This window comes from Synchiropus splendidus, chromosome 1 (assembly GCF_027744825.2).
Source record: "Synchiropus splendidus isolate RoL2022-P1 chromosome 1, RoL_Sspl_1.0, whole genome shotgun sequence".
NCBI classification, from domain to species: Eukaryota; Metazoa; Chordata; class Actinopteri; order Syngnathiformes; family Callionymidae; genus Synchiropus; species Synchiropus splendidus.
In genome coordinates this window covers 66,406,086-66,427,663 of record NC_071334.1, presented here as the reverse complement: position 1 = coordinate 66,427,663, position 21,578 = coordinate 66,406,086, and the positions used below count along the sequence as shown (strand labels likewise).

General features: G+C 39.7%; 1 protein-coding gene across 2 annotated transcripts in view; it reads right to left on the bottom strand.

The window, feature by feature from the left end:
• Positions 1–21,578, bottom strand: part of LOC128748178 (gamma-aminobutyric acid receptor subunit gamma-3-like) — a 103,160-nt gene that overhangs the window by 47,636 nt on the left and 33,946 nt on the right. For both annotated transcript variants that reach the window (XM_053846662.1, XM_053846672.1), the window contains exon 3: positions 20,615–20,682. In XM_053846662.1, the coding sequence (XP_053702637.1) occupies positions 20,615–20,682 (68 nt within the window). The remainder of the gene's footprint in view (positions 1–20,614; positions 20,683–21,578) is intronic.

The following is a 21,578-nucleotide window of genomic DNA, read 5'->3' as shown; positions in this document are numbered from 1 at the left end:
ACAATAATTGGTGCTGAAATACTGTACACTCAAACCTTCGGTCAGCGAGTCCCAAGTCAAGAGAGTTTGTGACCCCTTGATCTTCATGCTTCAGAAAACAAAAGCATGGAAGTGAATTCTTACATACAATTGTACCTCTGCACCTCTTCTTATTGTGCACTTCATGATGCCATTACTTTGAAAAATACAGTGTGAATTCCATATTAGATATAATACCCTGCCAGCAACACAGAAATAAAGAAATAAACAAGATTTTTTTTTCAAGAAAGTGAGCCACAGCATAAACATGAACAAATAAATCTAATTTATGCAATAATTACATAAACATAACACACAGTCATACATTAAAACTAATAATAATCTGTGCTTGTGAGCAGAACATTATGCTTTTCTAACCTACAGAACCTTATTTCACAATTTCTCATCCTACTCAGAAACATGGTGATTTTCAAGAAGGACCAAGAAACAAGGGACTGATGAGCAGTTCTCTGTCAAGTTAGGAGTCCAGCAGAATCTGTCATCCATTTCTCAGGATTTTCCTTTCTAAAATTTTGAATAAAAAGAGTCATATTCAGGAAAAAAAAGAACATTACAAAGGAACAACTGCTCTATTATAAGCAACAGGCCAGTTTAACCCTGCTCAAGCTGAAGATTCACTAAGCACTAAAATGTTGAAGAGGTAGTGATAATGAATTTTTGTCACCCAGCTGCGCCTGTGGATGAAAGGTATTTTAACCAACTTCTGTGTGCGGTTCTGAGTACAATGGCAGCGCAGACTTTTCTACCGAACAAAAACATTTGCATACAGAGACATGTGAGGCTGGACGATAATAAACTGCTGGCGCGGATTCCACTGGCATTTGGCCAGAGAAACAATCACACCCCGCTTCAACTGTCTGCCGGCTGGATAAATGATTCACTTTTGCTTGTTAGTGAGTGAATGTGTAGAAGGCGGCAGCGGTCCGACTTCATCGGCAGTAATGTTTATTCCAATTACACAAGGTACTAATTTAAATTGATTCCATGGAGATAACGGTTAAGTCAGACACAAACAGCCTGAGTAAAGCTGATTTTTACAGACAACAAGGGATGTGACTATGCACTGAAGCAAGGGCGTCAGGGATCAATCCTTCAGTAAAAACCTGGGAGTCATGCCGGGGGTAGAAAATGCAAGTACAATTATGAAGTAAGTTTAAAGTGTCCAATCCATTTTTTATTTTTCTGCATGATGTAAAGGTGTCACATCTTGAGTATTCCTTGATCCATTGTGATGGCTTAGCTCGGGTTTTAGAGCTTCCATCAGACGTCCATGAGACCTTGTCACACAGCAGTCAGGTTGCAGACCACACTTCCCAAGCCCCGACCTCTGCTGGCACCTGCTTCACTTGTTAAACCCCTACCTCTCAAGCCCATTACTTTCAGACTCCTACCTCACCTCTCAAGCCCTGGCCTAACATCTCACCCCCTCCCTTCATGGACTCACAAAACAACTTAAAAACATCAATTCCAAAGTTTCTCATGAATTTCTACCAAGTTGGAAAAGAGAATCAGACAGATGTTTGTTAAATATATTATTTACTCTGGTACTTCACCACATCCTCTTCAGCTATAGGTTTTGGCACACTGTTGAACTTTCATTGCAAACTGCAACTGTGCACTTGCTCTTCAATACTTACAACCACTGAGTACTGAACTGCCGATGAATTTGTGAACAGCCCTTGTTGTCTGTGGTTTATTTTATTTTATTTTATTTTTGCATAATGTACCAAAGCACTTTCTGAGTTGGAGGGATCCTGATTCTGATTCTGATTCTGAACTGCAGTGTCGCCATGATGGCAGTCGGAACCAACCGCGCTATATACCTGACTGTATGAACAACTAAGAAATGATGAATAAAGAGAAACGTCTAATACATGGGTAGTAAAGTCAGAATCATTTTGACTTGTGTTGAACAGCTTCTAACCAGCTGACCAGTGAGTGACAGAGTTGGTACTGTCACAGCTGAAGTGGAAGATGGTGTTTGACAACGGGGGAGTGTGTTGCCAGAATTTCGTCAGCGGTCAGTTACTTTCTCCTCCGCGCCACATTTTTATATTTAAAAAACACATTCCATCGCATCACGCATCTATTCCAGTATTCGGTGACTCAAATGTTGCCTTTTCTTCACTATTTGGCTGAATATATCCTGCCACCGAATGTTCCGTGCAACCCGAATCACAATATATCACTGGACCTACAGTATCACAAGACATCTGCCAATACGTAGCCCGACTTACCCAGTATACACCTGTAGACATGATCCACTTCACAAATTAGAACATAATAAAGTTAACTGAATGAAAGAAGCCAGTGGTGTAGCCCAGCACTTTATTCAATGATTTGAACTCACCAGCATGAGTCATGATAAAATGTAGTTTTGTCAAGTTGAACCATAACCGAGCCTGACTGGGCCGGAGCTGTCAATTCCGTGCACACTGCTGAACCGTAGAAAAACTAGCTGGTTATTCTGTAGCACTATCGTGCACTTTGAAAAGAGGCAGCACTGAACAACGGCCGATCCTTTTGAAGATACATTTTTGATTGGAGTTTGCTGATAGTCTTCACATCCTGTATCTGGCGTGATTGTACACCACCTCCTGAGATGATGTGTAGCTTGTCAGAGTGTATAAATAAAAGAGAAAACATTGTTATGTTTTGACAGAACTCTTTGATGTAGTCATGCATCAAAAACGGAATCTCGGGGGACTTGTCAAAAAAGGCTCGCAGCACTAAAGTTCATCCGCTGACAATGTCTCCGATGAGAAGTTTATTCCAGACTTGTTGTTGGTCTATATTAATGCAATGTAGTTATGTGTCCATGAGCTCAGTCAGAGAGTCAGGTTTAATATCCATGGCGAGTTTTGTGGGAAATCAAAAGAAAAAAATATTCAGTGGGATGCAATTGAATGTAAATGCAGTGACACTGGTAGATATTCTTTAATGTCGAGTTTCCCACTAAACTCCGAGGGGGACAATAACAAGCGCAAATGTGGCTCTGGGGTATTTTCCTATTATTATTATATTTTTCATATGAAAGGCTGTTTTTTTTTTAAGGAAAGACGATTAATCCCTCTTCCATCTTTTTAAAAATGTGAAGGAAAAAAACAAAATGTCCATGCCTTTATTGTTTTAGTCTGTTTGATGTTATCAAGTTTAAGTTCATCAGTGACGGCTCATAATTATTTCAGCAACCTTCAAAAGACTTCAGTTTAAAATTCTAAATGACTGTCGATGAGCTGCGGAGAGTGGATGAACGCAATTGGAAAAGAAGGAGAAGTCGAGTGAGTCTATAGCAGAGGGCAGACAGAGGGAGGTGGACAGTAATAAGCTGGAAGAAGGAAGAGAGGAAAATGCATGCAGGAAAGTATCAAAGAGACTGTATTGACTTTGCCATTATTGCAGTATTGTTAATCGATATTCAGTCATTGTTGAAATAACTCATTTCATCTTGCAATCGGCTGAGTCCTCTATCTGTTTATTACTTTGCTTAGTGATAAAATCATGTGTAGGAGTGGGTTATGTGCATCTGTGTTGCTTTAATATCTTACAAAGTACCTCACTCCCCTTATAATATCAGCCAACAAGAATGTAAATATATGACAATTCCTGCTTGTTAAACGCCTCACGTTCCACAACACAACACAGCTGCTGTTACTGCGACGGCTCAACATCTGAGTAGAGGTTTGTGTTTCCGACAAACAGGAAGATAATCAGCTGTGTTTTTGCTTACTGCAATGAGGAAATTAAAAGCAACCTTCACAAAGTTTTACTTCACTCTTATTTTTTTAGGGCTGGCACCGTGTTTATGAGTAAACTGGCTTAGTCAAATTATTTTATACAGCAGTGGGATCAGGAGTTCCACAATCAGTTGTACCAGGTGCCAAATTTAAAACAAGTCTGGGCAGAAATAATTCATTTATATGGATGCTTCGATATCTGGAAAGTTCAGTATGACTTTTCACTTGGGATGCCCCAATATCGCTTTTTTGCTGACCAAACATGAGTACTGACAATTGAGTACTTGCTGATACTGAGTACCGATACAAGTACTTAATAATACCATGACAACCATTTCAAATTATGCTTCTTAATATTTTTTTCTGCACATGTTCCCCGAACAAACATGACACCACTGTCACAGATTTTACTTTGAACATTTCAAGTCATCTTCAGAGACTATGATTCATGTTTTAACGTTGAAAAGTAAACAATACATCACAGTACATTTAAACACTGAAATGCGTCATCATATAACTGCTTTGCAAATCCCATGTGTTTCAAGAAACTGCACCAGACAGAAGCATAACCTTCCATTGCTGACCCTTAAGACACGAATCATTATTTCTATTCATGCTTGTTGAATGCTTGTCAGAAAATGTGTTAAATGTTGATGGGGAAATGGACATATATCGATGTAGAGCTCATTTGTAGACAGGATTAAATTAAAAACCGACCATGAATATTTTGAGCTTTCATGGACCAAATAAGCGATGAGGTACTAGATCGCAAGTTTGACACATGCTTCATCTAACGTCACAGGAATTCGTTTTCTTTTCTTTAGTTTGCATTAAAAAATATCACAAAGTATTTTGAAGTTTCCATGCCGCCAAATATGAAACGCTGCATTGTGTGAATTGTCTGTTTTCTATAGCTCACCTTTTTGATTTAGTATTCATTTATAGTTGATGAAGACTCATGAAACAGTGACTTAATTTTCAGCGCTTTGTAGATGGTCCTCTTTCTTCAAAATTATGAGGTATAATGTTTTGTTGACATAGTTGTTCAATACCAAACAATATACAGCATACTGTGCCACCAAGGGGCCACAGAGAATTTGGACAATGTTTCATGAAACCTCAGCAACACATTAGTATTCTTAGGTCACCGTGCCAAAGGTGATGCCACTGACAAACACATTCTGAATCATAAAACGTCAAATATTGGCTGTCCTCAAGTCAAAAGGAGGACAGTGTTTCAAGAAACTTCACCTAGTAATGTTCAACACATTACCTGAAAAGGCTAACAAGAACGACTGAATTGATTCTTTTGTAAAATTAAAGATGCTCCAGAAGATACAGTGATCTCACATGGCCTGTCCCTCTCCATCACCAACGCAAACTCTACATAACACTATTGGAAATGAAAACAAAGCACCAGAGTGAGGAGCACAGATATATCCTGTTCTCGACTGTAAGAAGAATTTCTTTTTTTTATTTCACAAGCAAAACATTTATCCTTGATGTTCCATCGATTCAAAGTCCAGTTAAGTGGATCAGCTAGGAAGCCATCCATTGATACGTCAACCCCGGTGAACATAGATCAATTTTAATATTATTACAATGATGTCCGACCACAGGTGACTTCCATTCACACGCAGGAAATATCATTCCGTGCATCAGCTGTCATTTCATTTTCCAGAATGAACTTAAGATGCCGCCTTGAAGCCACGACAGCACAGGAGGTCCGTGAACAGAGAACCTGCAATCAGATAACCTTTTCCGGTACAACCTCTGCAAGGAAGTGAGTCATTGAAAGTCTGGCAGCATGGGGCGACACACACACACTCTAACATTACCACTCACCCACAGACTCTAAGTTAAATGGATCTACAAACTGTGTTCATTGTCTATAAAGCGCCGCACAAGAGAACAAAGCTGACTTCGGCCTCAAACAAGTCACATCAAATTAGGCAAGTAAAATGACAACTTACTTAAAGCTAAATTCTTTATACTGAACAGCCTTCAACATGAGTGATAGAACAAGTGTAGTTGAGATGGATAGAAGAAATAAACTGGCCTCTTGGTCATATTGAGACTCTTATTGTTGCCTCTTAATTCTCTCGGCCTGTGACGGAGAAAATGATCCATCCATTGTGTGGGATCTGGAGGCAAACTGATTAAAAGACAGCCGGTTTGTTTCCTTTTGATATCTCTTGGCCTTACTCTGTCAATGCGGAAATACATTTTGCGAGGAGACGAATGCTGGATGCAGCTGCTTGCAAGAGTTGGTGAGCATTGCGAAGAAATAAATGAACAATGTCTGCAATTCTTCCCCTGACTAAAAGATTAAAAGATATCTTGCAGGGCCTGCCAAAAAAATCACACTTCCATAGGGGCTTGGTGACTCTTGTACCTGCTGGACTTCACTGTCTCAAGGACTTGTTCAGTTCTGCTGAAATGTGGCAATGCGACTCTCGTGCAGTTTTTTCTCCCTGCATTTGTCTGCTACCTTCTGTCCGTATGAGGCTCTACACTCTCCATTTTCCTAGCCACAGTTGAGTGGTGGCAGTAAGGCAATGGCACGGATTGGCTGTGAGAGCTTTGATAAACTGGCATTCACTCTATTTTTCTATTTGGCCTTGTCAGTCTTAAGGCTCATTTATGCTTCCATAACGTAGGAAATTGTACCTGTCCGTTTCAAATGATGTCATCGTCACTGATCAGATACTTTCATGCGTCCTGTGCATTGGTACTGCTGCTCACCAATATATCCACCAGGAGGAGCAGCTCTGACTCAACAGTTTATGACAACAACAAACTCCAAAACCAACATGGCGACTGCGGAACAAATACTGATAATGCACGTCTCCACAAAAGAAGAAAGCGGAGGCAGCATTTTAAGTCAGTGGTTGGTGAGGCTGTTAAATATAGCGTAACTGGAGGATTGTGTCATGCCTTCTTCAAGCCTCATTAGAGCTACACATCCGGTGGTATCAACAACATTGCTTACACGGTCGCAGCCAGTGATGCCGCTCTGTTTGGCCCGTATCTATATACTTTGTGGAAATGTGAAGAAATAGGGAATAAATTAACGCAGAGCATGGACGGAAGGCTCCGTCCATATCCCGATCCATACGTAACATTGTGCAAAAATGGGCCATTATTAGCAGTGAATGATCAGCAGATGAATTCTGCATGTATTGTACAAGCTGATGATAGACGTCTGAACCACATACTTATTTTTATAAATCAAAATCTCTTTGAATGGAAGTGCCTGTTCAATAATGGTTCTTGTTTTACAAAAAGCTACTACAGTAAAAAAAAAAAAAAAAAAAAAGTCAGCAGCTTCTGCAAGTGTGTAATGTATTGTGGAGAAACAAAAAGATAGCAATATCTGAAGATATCTGAAGAAGAAAGGAAACATGATGCTTGGAAAATTGCATTTTGATAAAAGTATGTTGTTTGTGTGAACATGTGTGGGTGTCTGCCAGAATTTTTTTTTTTTTAAACCCTACGGTAGGTGGTCCATTCATGGACTCAATTATTTAGTGAGTCCATCCCTTGTAGCACTTGTTCAGCAGTAGCACAGCATGGGTTATCCCCCCATCACATTCCAATTTAAATGCACTTCAGGTTCAGACAGTTTTCAAAGGTAATAACTTATCAGACGCAATGGTGTATATATAATGCAAAAATTTTAATCATTGTTCAGATTTATAATATACACCAAAACCAATATATGAAGTAGAATCTCAAATCATATTGTGCGGGAGTCTCAAATAGACACATATTGATGCTGCACTGTGCACTGTCATGTGCGATAAATATGCAAATAAGACAACAGATAGGCTCTAACATCATTTAAATACTCATAAATCCTATGTTTTCCAAATGTAATGTTATTCCTGACAGCATTAATGCTAACGGTGCAGCTTAACAACCACTCCTGCTGCAACACTCTTCATTTATGCCCAAGGATCAGGCATCACAAGCATCTGGTGCATCCCATTTTCAAACAAAGGTTTCGTCGTCGGCTGCTTAAGGAGGAAAATGAGTCTGTATCAGGAGACCTGCCAGATAACGTAATAAAAACAAAACGACTTCATGTCACCAGGCCACCTTGGGTGCTTACAAATACTGAAGCAAACAGCATTCATTATTCCTCATTGCTACTTTGAAAAAAAGATAAGATAAGCTACAATTTGTTGATGTCACAAAGGAGAAGTTTACCGTTGCTGAAGCTCTTAAAATTGGGATGTTCCCAGTATTTTGAACGCAGGACGACTGAACAGTCAGTGCATTCGTGCTACCAAGTAGCGCACTAAGTTAACCCAGTTGATATGCTGCTCGGAAACTACCCCACCCCTCTCACACTCTCAGTACTGGACCGGAAGTCTCCATTAGTGCTCTCTGGTCATGTTGCCCATGTGTGCACATTGAGTTACCAACGACAGGAGTCAATAAGATGTTTGCATCTTAATGAAATCAATACATGCAATTGTCGTGACATACTGGTTAGTTGCTCAACAAGTGTTACTTAACAAAGGTGACAAATATTTGATTGACTTAGGGCGGTTTCACACTGCAGGTTCTGTCTCGGGAGGCCTGAGCGCGATTCGCAATCTTGTTAAACAATGTGTAATCTCTATAGTAGCTACACAAACACCTGAAAAGTTAAAATTTTGGCGTAAATGGAGTTTGAAAGCTTTCTCGTAAGCTTTTCTATCACTTTGGAGAAACAGTGAAGTAGCTTCACACACGGACATGTCTGCCCTCACTGCAATTCCATTGTTCCATCCAGCCCACTGCTGTCAGGTTGCACAGTGGTGGACTCTGACTGGCCTGTCTGTCATTGTCATTTAGGACATTTGGCACATTATTGTTGAGTTTCTTGGAGAAAGTTTAATCTATCTCATCTAATCTAATCTAAATGACAATGTTGATTTACAGTATTGCAATATAGCTCGATCGTCAGTCCTACATCGGGTATGAATTGTATCACCATGTTGGTTCTATCGACGGATGTGAGAGTTGGAGGGTGATAATATTGCTGCACCATTGTCAAAATGCTCTCATGTGTAATTCCATCCGACAATTTAGTTCTCATTTTCCCACTTAGAAATGTATCAACTTGTCTAAGATCTGGGAAGAACTTGTACCCAGTTCTTCATATTTTCTTTAGCCATTTCTTATGACGCTCTTCATCTTTAGGTGACACAAAGAAACTTGCCATCGTGTAGCGGCCTCTGTGTTTATAGTCCATTCTCCATTGCTCATTTCACTTTAGTAGAAAGAGGGCTTCAGAAAGTTCTATGTACATCTTAAAATGTTCCCATGTCCTCACAGGTCTCTCCAAAAATAGTCGCCAAGTCAACAAGGGCATTACCTTGCAGCAGTCTTGAGCACTTGGTCCACACTGGTTCAGTTACCAGCAGCACGCCAGCAGATGGACATGCCTCACATGAAGCCCACTGCAACAGCTGCAGCACCCACCACTGCCCCAAGCTCCAGTTTCACAGAACGCTGACCACCCAGGTGGCCATATTAAGGAGGTGGATGTAATTTGTAATTTCTTAATTCATTGTATTCAATTGTATCTTGTCTGAAATAGGCTCAGATTTATCTATGGCCACTTTCTGATTCAACTTTCAACATCCATGAAACTCTGACTTTGTTTTCAGAGCTCAGTAGGTGAAGTGGTTTAACTGAGTGGTAGGTAAAACTGAGTGGTTTTATTGATACAGTAGAGCAAAGCCAAATATTATTGAACGGAGAGTGGCCTCTGAAAATGAGGACACTGTTTCTTGAAACCTCATCAGTCCATCACTAAGCTTCTTGATAGTGATGCATTATGAAAACCCCAAACATTTGCTGAAAAGAAACTTCTGGACTGACTCAAATCACAATTCATTCTATTGTGACTGATCTTCCTAGTCAACGTTACAAGTTATAAAGTTTCAGGAAACAGTGTCCTCAAGTGCCACAAGCAGTTTAAACATCTCGATTATCATATAGATGGCGCTCTCTTCTCTATAATAATTGGCACTTTCACAATCACTTTTAACCCAAGTGCATCACCATCTGAAAATGAAGACAGTGTTTCATGAAGCCTCATCTGCCTCACTGCAACCAATTTTAAAGAAAGTGAAAAATGTATTTCTTTTTTTAACAGAGAAGAAGAAAGTGAGGACGAACACGCTACGGAAAAATGACATTCTGACGGGACCATAATTAAGTCAGACTTATATCTTATGCCTTTCTTAATTCAAGTATTTGATCACGATCGATGTAGACAAATACTGTCTTTTACATGCACACAGCCTGCGGGATGATTTTGATGTTGGTGGCATTTGGACAAGCTGTAAACAAATTAAAAATGTGTGACAATGCTGCCATCGATGTCAGCAAATTAGAGCCACAAATGCGCTGTTATTCATGTGACCTGCTCATATTTCGGGTCAGCAATAACATCTCAGAAACGTGCGTTTGGTAAGATATGCAGCATGTGTGCGCAACGACTCAGGGATGCTGTAGATTGATGCTGAGCTGCTCAGAATAATAATAATCCCTCCGCCTCATATGTGACTCAATGGCCCCGTTTTCTTTCTCCTTTTTCTACAATGAAGGAATGACAAATGTGTCCGTGGTCAACGTGGCTGGACTCACGTAGCTGGCTACTTCAGGGTGAACATGAACTGAGCACAGAATGAGTTATGACTTGCAGAATTATAATTGACATTTTTTCTGAGCTGTTGAGGCTCAACACAAAAGAAATGGAACAATAAGAAAAGAAAAAAAAAACATGAGATATCACAAGCGACGAAAGGAGTGAAAAAAAAAAAAAAACATTGCATGGAATCACTCAAACAGAAATTCAGTGGGATTATCAGTCTGGACCATAAAAAGCCACAATATAAAGCCGTTCCCAATTGCAATGAAGCACCAACACATGAAGGGTGGGAGCAACTTTGAAGGATTGCTTCTGTCATCCTGGGATGTTTTCTTTTAACTCCGGGCAACGTGTCTTCAAAGATTGTTTTTCACGATCACTCCAATGTTTTTCATTTCTTGGAAATGGATCTTTCAAACCAGTTTCAGTGAGAAACATACAAACATTATCATTGTTGTTGTTGTTGTACATGTTCACAAGGGGAGATGATGAAACTGTCCCACGGAATTGATTTGCAAAAGCTGCAATGTAGCACAGAAAAAAATAGTATCATCTTCAGTTTGAAGTTTCAGGTTTATCGTATATATATATATATATATATATATATATATATATATATATATATATATATATATGACTTAAGCTAAACTTGTGTCTTGTTTAACTTGTGTTTAATTCTCAACAGCACAGAGACGACAAGGCGTGGTCCAGTCTACCGCTTCTACACTCACACACCGATGGGTCACACAGCACTGTTGGCGCTATCCAAGATATTAGAGAGTCCATGACAGATATTACCCCATAGTGATTGGTGACAGGATACACCAAATATCCGCCCACTGACATGTCTGATACACATACAGAACCCAATCACTCGAGTGATTTGAGACTGATCCTCCCTCACTGTTGTGCCTTTCTTGAGTGTCTCAGCGATCCTGTGATGCGGGTGAAGCAAAACAGATTTGCCTACAGCAGAGGCCAACAGCTATATATTTGGGGGTCACTCAGTGTAGACTTTGTTTACAGCTGAGATTGACACAGTGTATCTCTTGCAGCAACACAGAAAAACTAAATTCACAGTGGCCACACAGCGAAAAGAAACCCGGCTTTCACAATCTCAAAATTCTGCTGTTCAAAATTGTGCTTTTGCTCACAAAACGATAAATTATTTAGCCCTTACCTTGGTTTCTGTTTGTATTTTGGTCCTTTGGAGATAATGGATTCTTCCCAGTTTGTTTTCATTCATTTTTGTATACCTTACTTTGGTATTTGGACTTTAGCTTAATACAAGATGATTTTTTTTCAACATTAAGTCAAACATTTCGTACTGTATATTACTTATGAAAACAAATCTTAGAAGTATAAACTAGAAAAGCACTGAGACAGCACATTCTTTGTCCAAGGCCCATATTTTATAACCTGATATCACATGCAAGATAATAACATCCATGATTCATGGAATGAATGCCATGTTCAATGTCACCATCATTCATTCTCAAAGGAGAATCTAAGTTATCAGAAGGCTAGAAGGAAATTATTTTGATTCTGTGTTCAAATAACAAAAATTTGGAGAGTACATCTTAAAGCCTCTGATTCTGCAAGAGTATCCAAAACATTTTGGCTCAGAGAACTTACACCATCCCTGCCAAATTTGTGACTGACAGTTCTTTATATTTCCCAATGCCACACTCTCACATCACACTTTTTGTGCTGCAGCTCTTCAAAGTCCATTGGACTTGAACATGTTAGATCAGTGGTTCTTAACCTGGGTTCGATTGAACTCTAGGGGTTCGGTGAGTCGGTCTCAGGGGTTCGGTGGAGCCTCGGCCGCAGAGGTCCACCCCTCAGTCTAGTCTAGTTAGTGTATCATATTTCATTTTTTACTAAAGAAGGGTTCGGTGAATGAGCATATGAAACTGGTGGGGTTCGGTGCCTCCAACAAGGTTAAGAGCCACTGTGTTAGATAGATAGATAGATAGATAGATAGATAGATACTTTATTGATCTCCGAAGAGAAATTCCCATGAACCAACGTTTTGTCGCCATTGGTTCATGGGCATATGGACAAAAAAATGATCACGTTAAATGTTGTCATTTCGGTGATAACGATAATTATCACGATAAATATTTTCATTCTATTCCATGTGTTGGACACACTACAGTCTCTTGAAACTGTTTATGTTTCATTAGAACAGCTAAGTGTAGAGATGTGAAATTCAACGTTTCACGTCTCTCCTAGAACCTGGTCGTGTCTGTCAGGCTGCTCTGCCAACTTTATTTAGGGGTTAAATTGAGCCGTCCGTCTGTTGTAGCTCATGTCTCGCAACAGTCAACTTTAACTATGGACCAGTCTGGACACATTTCCTCGATGCTACTGAAGAAATATTAGAAATATTGTGAGTAAATGGTCATTTCATTACTGTATATTCTATACTAGAAATCATTATATAAACTGTCAGTCCCTTGTCTAGTATGATGGAAAACATTTTCACACTTCTCTCTGCTAAAATGGTTGTTTTTCATTGCCTTTTGAGGATTTCACTAATATTTTGATTGAATCAGAATTTGTTGATGGTCCCTAACTAGTAGTATCATTAGCGCTACCTGTGAGAGTGTGTCCACGATCAAGGAACCCTAATCGTGGACGTGGAAGAGGACGCCACCGCCAATACCGGAGCGGACCTCCGTCCATTATCCAACTGTTTTCCCCACAGTGTTTCACTGAGGCACCAGCGCAGCGGGAGACCTGCATGTGTTGATGTGAACCAAGTCAGACGGCCGCGTCAGAGAACCTACGAGGACCACTCCATCTAATAAAATAAACACTGATCCAGAGACTCAGAGTCGACCAGAGTCGTTATCAAAGGTTCCCTGGAGTAAAAATAAGTTTAAAACTACGATCGTGAACCAAAGTCCACCACACTCTCCACAACTGTCACACGCTGGTGTCGGCTGTCAAACTCCTCGGAGCTGGAGAGCGTGATGTGGCGTCACGGTCACATCATGTTCAAGTCCAATGCTGCGAGTGGTCCGTGTGTTTATGAAATGTCTTGTGAGATGCAGAATTCTCATTGTGGAGATTATGTTAAATGATAAGTTATCGCCCATCCCTAGTCTTCAGTGATGAAAGTGTTTAAGCCTTTATGAACTTTGCTTTTTAAATTGAGCGTCTATATCATAAGACGTGATACAGTTGACAGCCATTGTCACAAGGAAACTTCACCTATCTATAGTAAGACGACATCAAAGCTTCTGTGAAAGTAACACAAAGTACCATGCAAATGACACTGTCCACTCCTTGTTGTCCACAGCAATTTCCCCCTTCCTTTTTAAATCAATTGAACCCTTCAGTAGCTTTCCCATTCTCATCTTGAGAAGAGGCTCTCGTGATGCACTTGACTCGATGATAATAAGCTATAACGCCTCAGGAAATTTGAAGCCTGCATGAACATGAAGATTTGATTTTCCATCTCTGACATAAAAAACGTTGACTAGCGTTACAGCTGTCATGCATCAGCAAACAGCAGAACAACACTTCCACAGAGATGCGCATTGACACTCCAGGCAGACACAAATGGAGGTTCCTCTCATCTCGGGACGGGCTCAACGTGAGTGGATCCTTGTGCCGCTGTGACTCTTCTAACCATCAAAAACAACTATCTCCGTGAAACTTTCAAGGAACATTATAAGCTTTATAAACCACAGAAAAATAGTATTCTAAAACACAGTAAACCAAGTCACCAGATTAGTAAACTTACAAACCTTTTAAATGTGTCTGAGCTGCAGGAAGCCACAACACATTCTCACTCCTTAGATATCAAATATTGTAGGTAGACAGGTGGTATCTAATGTCCTAGGGTCGGACGGACCAACGTCTCAAACAAGTACAGTTGGGTAATGGCACTCCTTAGAGTTCTATAAGTGGAAGTGTGAAACTCCATGATAACACACTCTATGTAGAAGTTACGTGGTTTCATGAAAAAGGGTCGTAATTTTTCACTAGACGCCACTGTCTGTTCTTTGCTTGGCTACGATCAACTACTTCGATGAAAGCTCACATTCTTAGAGACCACTAGATGGCGTTTTTGGTGTGCAAATGAAGTGAGGATTTATTTCAGTAGCTGTTCAAATACAAACATTTTACAGCAGACAGTGCCATCGAGTGGCCTCTGAAAACAAGGACAAGGTTTCATGAAGCCTCATCTACCCATCACAAATGTCCTACCCTAATCCCAAAAGAGATGCTCCTTCATCCCGACCATTTCTTCATATGGGTGAGGAGAGCCGATCGCTCCCGACTTAAACAGTTACGTGAAACAGAAGGTAGTCAATCAAAAAGTGATCAATCCATGCTGCGTGTTGTGTTTCCTAGATTTCTGGCTTGAAGGATGAGCTTCTCTATTGGTGGTGGCACGGAATGTTTATGTGAGGTGTGTTGATATTATCATGGAGAAATTCTATGGCGCCCCAGTCCACCAGTCATAGAGCCGTCATGCCGTCATTTCAGCAGTGACTGCGGTGCCTGTCGACCATGCAGGAGCTGGTCTACAATAGTCGAAGAATATCTGGACAGCCCGAATCATGTCTCACATGTCATCATTTGATCATTTCCTTGTTGTCACCACTTTGCTTTCCATAGACTGACTCCCTGTCGGCATGATCTATCTTACGCAATACAAATGCAGAACCCAGTTTAAAGGTGGAAAGAAGAGAGCAAAAGGGAGCAATTCAATTTCTCCCCTAACTCATTCAGCCTTAGTGAAAATCAAAGTCAGATTTTTATTAATTTTTTTTTAATCTTCATTAGGTTAAAAAAAAAAAAATGTGAAAAATCCAGAGTAAATGCCAGAAGAGGGCAAACAACTGAAGGCTGACTTCAACATCGGACGAAGTAGTTCAGTTGAAAAAGTGCTAGAAAGCATGAGACACATATTTAATGGGTGGGGCAAGCAGTGACCTGTTAGTGTCTGGTTTATTTTCTATATCCAGAACAAAAGCTATCGCCCATCAAAGGCAGTGTTTCGTAACAATCCCTCTTTCTTTCAGTTGCATATTAATCGGGAAGGTGGTCGTCCATTATATCTGAGCTGTTGTAAAGCCACAGATTCAAAAAGACGCCCACTCACTCGTCCAGGAATACATTAGAAGAACAGAGAGTCGATGTCACTCTGGGTCCATCTTTGACAGTTCATTTACTGACAGTGAAATCTGACGCGACTGGCACCAGTAATAGAAGCTCAGCGCTTTGACTTTAATGCTGCTAATACTCTCGCTCATCACTCAACTGCTCATCACGCCGTGCTGAATGACTCTAACTTTCAACTGGCATTGCATCATCAACTTAACCTGGCCAACAGAGCAAAGATGCGCTGATATTCCTCTTGTTTCTGGAGGAAGATGAGAGGAAATCTGGCACTTGAGTGCTCAGAACTTGAAACAATAGTATGTGATTGGTATGGATCACGCATTTCCATCCCGGGGGATTTGGCCCGGTTTTTCATGTGGAAGTCTCAGTCACACGTGCCACGATGTACGCAGTTTAGAGACGCTACAAAATGGAAATGTCAGCACTGATGAATCAGACAGAAGTCAGCAAAAAAAACAAAAAAAGAAAAGAAAAAACAGTCCAGAGGGTGCAACCTAGTGTGGGCAAACAAATCCATGTCGATCTTGCACAAATGAGTGGTATTTGTTTACTTACTGTGCATTTGCAATGCCAGCATAGACGCGCAAATATCTTTGAAAAGGAGTATTTAGGAGCAACCCATATAATGGGTTCTTGTTGGAGCCCAGTCAGAGCTCAGGGCATTTAAGTATCCACATCCCAGCCACCCTGATAGGGTGAAACCAATCAGTGCCATTGTGGGAACAACCAGAATGTCACAGTAGGATCTTGATGTCCACTAAAAGTCGGACTGGGAGTCCAATCCTGCAACGTCCTACTGACCCACTACAGGCTGCAGGGGCTTTACAGCCACATCGACTTTGCTTCCTCGGAATGCCTCTCTCTCTGCATGTCTATCTAATGCCCTACATAATTAAAAAAAAAAAAAAAAAAGCAGAAAACAAATATATAACTTCTATCAAGTGTGTGCCTTGTTAAGACATCCATTTGCAGTAGTAGGACAAGATTAAGTTTTGAGCTCTTCAAACTAAATAGATGCAAGTATAAACATAATTTGCATAGCTGGGAGCAGTTTATAAATAGAAAAGAAGGCCAACTTGGAAAAGCGCAACATTTCAACAGTTTCAAAGAGTTTCGATATAGAAGCGAGGACAAATTAAGCTACGTTCTGTCACTGAGATGACAAGAACCTTTGTCCAGTTTCACTTCAGTCATCACTTCAGTCTGTGTGTAGGGACATACATTCAAGTTGAAAACATGACTATTCTCTATGATACCGTAGTTAGTGCACAACATCAAATGAGCACTTGCCATCATAGACATCCAGATTTGAAGTCTAGATTCAGTGAGTAATATTTTTTCAATAATACAGAGATGATCACTCCTATTGTGAACAGACCAGACGTTCATGATGTTTTTAAAAAAACTGTGATCTTGTTTCTGGCATGAATAAATTGTAGAGTCAAATAGACTGAATGATGACACCAAAATGTTCCAGAGTCTCGGTGTTGAGCAAAAACTAAACTTGTGTTACATCAGACAAGATTACTCACAGGCTCTAAATATATCCACTGAAATCCCCGTCTGATGTCAAGCCCCGAGTGATTTGCTCTATCTTTAAGTTCACATCTTCACTCGGATCATAACCTTGTGTTAAGGTTGCCTGCTGATAGCCTTAACATGAGTCCTTGAATATGCATAGGTTGCAGAAAATAACCCTCACGAAGTGTGGCAGAGTGGCACAGCTCCTTTGGGTTTCTTGGTGACTAACTAATAATAACACTGATGAAACACGTGTTTATCTCCGTCGCAAATTCCTTAAAATAGTGTATTAGATTAAATATAATTTAGTTTTCTACAAATTTTAGTTAAATATTCTCAATATACATCATAGATATTGAACTCCTTTCAAGTGGTGAATATATTTGTAACAGAAGAAAAGGTAAAATGGTAACTTTTTTACAGGGAAATTGAGTTTTTTGTATTTTTTTTTTTTTGAGGGACAAAAATACAGTTAAAATTAAAATACTTTTACATTTCAATGTAACAAACACGAGCGAAAGGAGAAAAAATAGACATGTGAAATGAGGGGGAAAAAGAAAATGAGTTTTATTTTCAAATAGTATATTAAATTTTTCTTTTTTAGTTTAGCTCTGATCTCATGTTGCACATATCTCATCAACCAAATATTCTACACCTATTTACATCAGTTGGCACTTTCTTCTGTGTGTAGCAAACTCCCACAAACCTAAGGCCACCACTCTATCTGGCGACATGACACCATTCCTGAGGTGATCCCATACAGCACATGCTCAAAAAACACTGGTTGCATTTCAGACATCCGTGCAGTTGGCCAGCCCACGAAAGAAATGGAAGGGTTGTGTTTATATTTCGACCTTGCAGATGCTAACAGCGCACAGTCATACACACATTGTAACAGATGGTTTACTCATGTGGAAGTCGGCTGCTCAAAATGACAGTCATGATTTATACTTGTCTTCCATTGCAGGAATTTTTGGTCCCAAATTGGTCCCTTATTAAATATGCAAAGTTTGAAGAAATAAATGTGTTCAAAAGTGGCTGACAAAGTGTGAAATAAATCCCTCAGGTAGCATGCCGCTCCTCAACTATAACTAGACTTAACAGCTCCTCCGAGTCACTTCTTTTACACAAAGGCTAATGATCCATTATTATGCTGACAGTACACGTCTTTACCTTCAAAAACCTGCCATCCACCTCCATCCCAAATGACTAATAAAGGCCATTGGACTGCCCTTATGTTATTGTGTCCACGGCATCTGTGCCTCTGCGATAAGTTGTTACACCAATGTTTTATTGCCAGACCAGGGAATTTCCCAGCTGGACTGCTGCTCCGCGCCATGTTGATGAACTTCTAAAACTCTACGCAGTTTGTGTTCCACAGATGCACTGAATACTAATAAGTGTCAAGCAGAAAGGTATCGTCCTATGGTTAGAAATATGGGATATATACACACTAGAAAATTGCCCTTTTTCCTCCATTATTCAAAGTAAGAACAGAAAAAAAACAAGAGAAAGGGCAGGACATCCTTAATTTAAACCCTCATATAGTTTCACATCTTTCTGCGCTCCACAATTTGTGAGACATGATTAAACTCCTCAATTTGCTTTGTAAACTAATTGACCTAATTGCTCTTGGGATGGATGAGCGCCCTGTGACGTATGACGGCCTGGAGCTTCCGACTAATGCAGTTCAATTACGACAATATGGGACGTGACTTCTTGTTATGTCTGGAATAGGAATGCCTTCACCGGAAAAAATATGAGACCGCACAATCATGACGGATGAGTTTTAATGAATGAAGCTACAAATGTATTCCCATATTGTATGGCAACAGATGACAAACACCAAAGTGAACTGTCCATGTTTGGTGGCATTAAACCATAGTATGTTTAACACATGTCTTTCGAACTAGAGCAGAACATTTAAGCTGGAAATACATCAAAAGAAAAGTCAATTTAATGAAAGGAATTTTAAAGGTTTATCCTGATCATTTTTGTCTCTTTAATGCAAATTTCATTTGGAGGTACCCTTCACACTATATTAGCTATCGATGGGAAAAATCTCCCAACCAAGTATGAGATTCCACGAAAGCAGATGTTCACAAAAGAATATTGCAGTCAGGAAATGTATAGTCAGACAGAACTGCGGCCAGCTTGACACTGTGGCTGGTTCCATTTCGATGGAAATCAAATTACCGTTCTACCTGTAGGCAGAGGATGTTTCTGAGTTCACGGGCAAAGCTCGTCGACACTCAAATTGGTTGGGCCACATTATAAAACCAATAAGTCAAACACGGCCAGAGTTTCATGCTGCAAGCAAAAAGACAATAAAGAATGTGTCCCTCATAACAACAACACAAAAAAAGCTACAATATTTTGGGATTGCAATATAAGATTATATATATTAAATTATAAATTATATTAATTATTAAATTATATTAGATTATCATTATAGAATAAACACATTTGACATGAGACGGTATGAGATTTGAGTCACAACAAAAATGCTGTCTTTTATCACTATTTATATATTTATTTATTTTTAAGTTTTCACGTCACAACAATGAAAACAATTCACACTTTTTTTTTCTATGACAGTAACTATTTCTCTCCAGAATCACAAAATCACAATTTTTCATTATTTCTTTCATTATTTCATGCTTACCAGAGCTGCCACTTAAAATTTCATGTTCAAGAAACAGGAATTTGTATGAGTCTGAGGGGGGTAAATTAACAATACAAGGTAAATTAACAATCAAGGTAAACAGACACAAGTTTACACACAGTTATACACAAATACTGCGCTAAAAAAATAGAGGAATAAGAGGAATCATGGAGCAGAAATCATGAGAACTGTTCTTCAGTCTGCTTCTTTTCATTCTCTGCATCATAACAGTGTAAATCTAATATATATAGTATAGAAAAAAACAGGACTTTCAAACTGAAGTTTTGGTTGCAACCAATATGGACATCTTTTTTTCACAAAATGTCTATAACAGCCTTCGGATGGTGGTGTTTTAAAGAGGCTCAGTAGTAAAGTAAGGTAGCTCCATCTCAGTTTTGAAATCACTGGGTTAACCTATGTCTGTCTGTTTGACTGGAACAAAAAACCTGCACGCACTTTGGGGCCTTTGAGTTCCGGATTGAGCCCCCTGCTAAATACGTAATACATAAATAAATGAAAATAAGAACCTCCCGAAATGTGGGCAGCATAAACGACACATTAAAATCAGGCATCAGTTTGAGTCAAGACCTGTGACAGAAAATGGAAACATTGCTCCATTTCCAAATGTGGTGTAGCTGCATGTAGGATGTGAATCCACTCATTTTGTAATCTGACCTGAACCAAGCAGCAGCACCTGTCTGATCAGTACATCCTTGAGTGGAAGAACGTCTGTGGCAGGCGAGAGGAACGAGAACAATCGTGTATGATGCTAATGTGGGATGAACGTCTGCAAATGCAGGCAGGTGCAGAGACGCAGGGGAGAAGGAGACGGATATAAATCATGCTGCAACTCACCATATCGATGGACGACACCGGCCCGATACTGTTGACATAAATTCCAACATCGACAACTGTTGGTTTCACTGCAAAACAAAAAACAAAACAAAAGATGGAGGCATAAGTGATGGCTGTTGCAAATATAAAAGGTGGGAGACATGGGAATCACACACATGAAGCCTCAGTTTGTGGCTGCGCGCAGGAGCATCCACCAGATACATCAAATCAAATGCCTTCATCATTCATAACATTGTGGTAGAACATAACCACCCCCTGTTTCTTTTTCAGCAACGATAGTCAGCCATCCACCTGGAATAGAAAGATTTAAAGAAAGCGCAAAGCTTTGTGGAGCCGTGTTACCATGGCGATTAATAGTACTGCGCTCTTTATGAAAGACGTAGCAAATTTTGCTTGGCATCAACATTTGGCTTGGTTCGAGGAATTATGGAAAGAGCTCGTCTCAAACATGTTTTTTTTTCGTATTCCTTTGTTTCATTGAAAAAAAGCACGGCAACGAGAGGCGAAGGATTTGATAGTTACCCATATTCTGTTTGCAAATCTCGTGACTGCATCATTTAAAGACAGAAACCTTTTTTTTTTTTTCAATGCAGCGAAAGTGGAGTGCTGTTAGTTAAAAAGAATCCTTTTTTCAGTGGCTCTCATAACATTGCAAACACTGGTTGCATAGAAATGCAGTACATTTGGCCATATACTGTTGTATTTCTCACAAATGAAATACATTTATGACAATTTTATTTATAACAAACCGATTCTGAAATGTATTTGGATTCTTTGCGTGACAATATAAAATATTTATATCTCTCCTGATTATTATTATTATTTTTTTCGATGAAGTGCTCATCTAAACATCAAAAACACAAGTTTAATACTCTCAACAAAGTATGACACCAAGGACTGGTTACTGATGCTTACACAGGGCTGCCAACTGCCAGGAGGCACATGAGAAGTGTGGCACATCAAA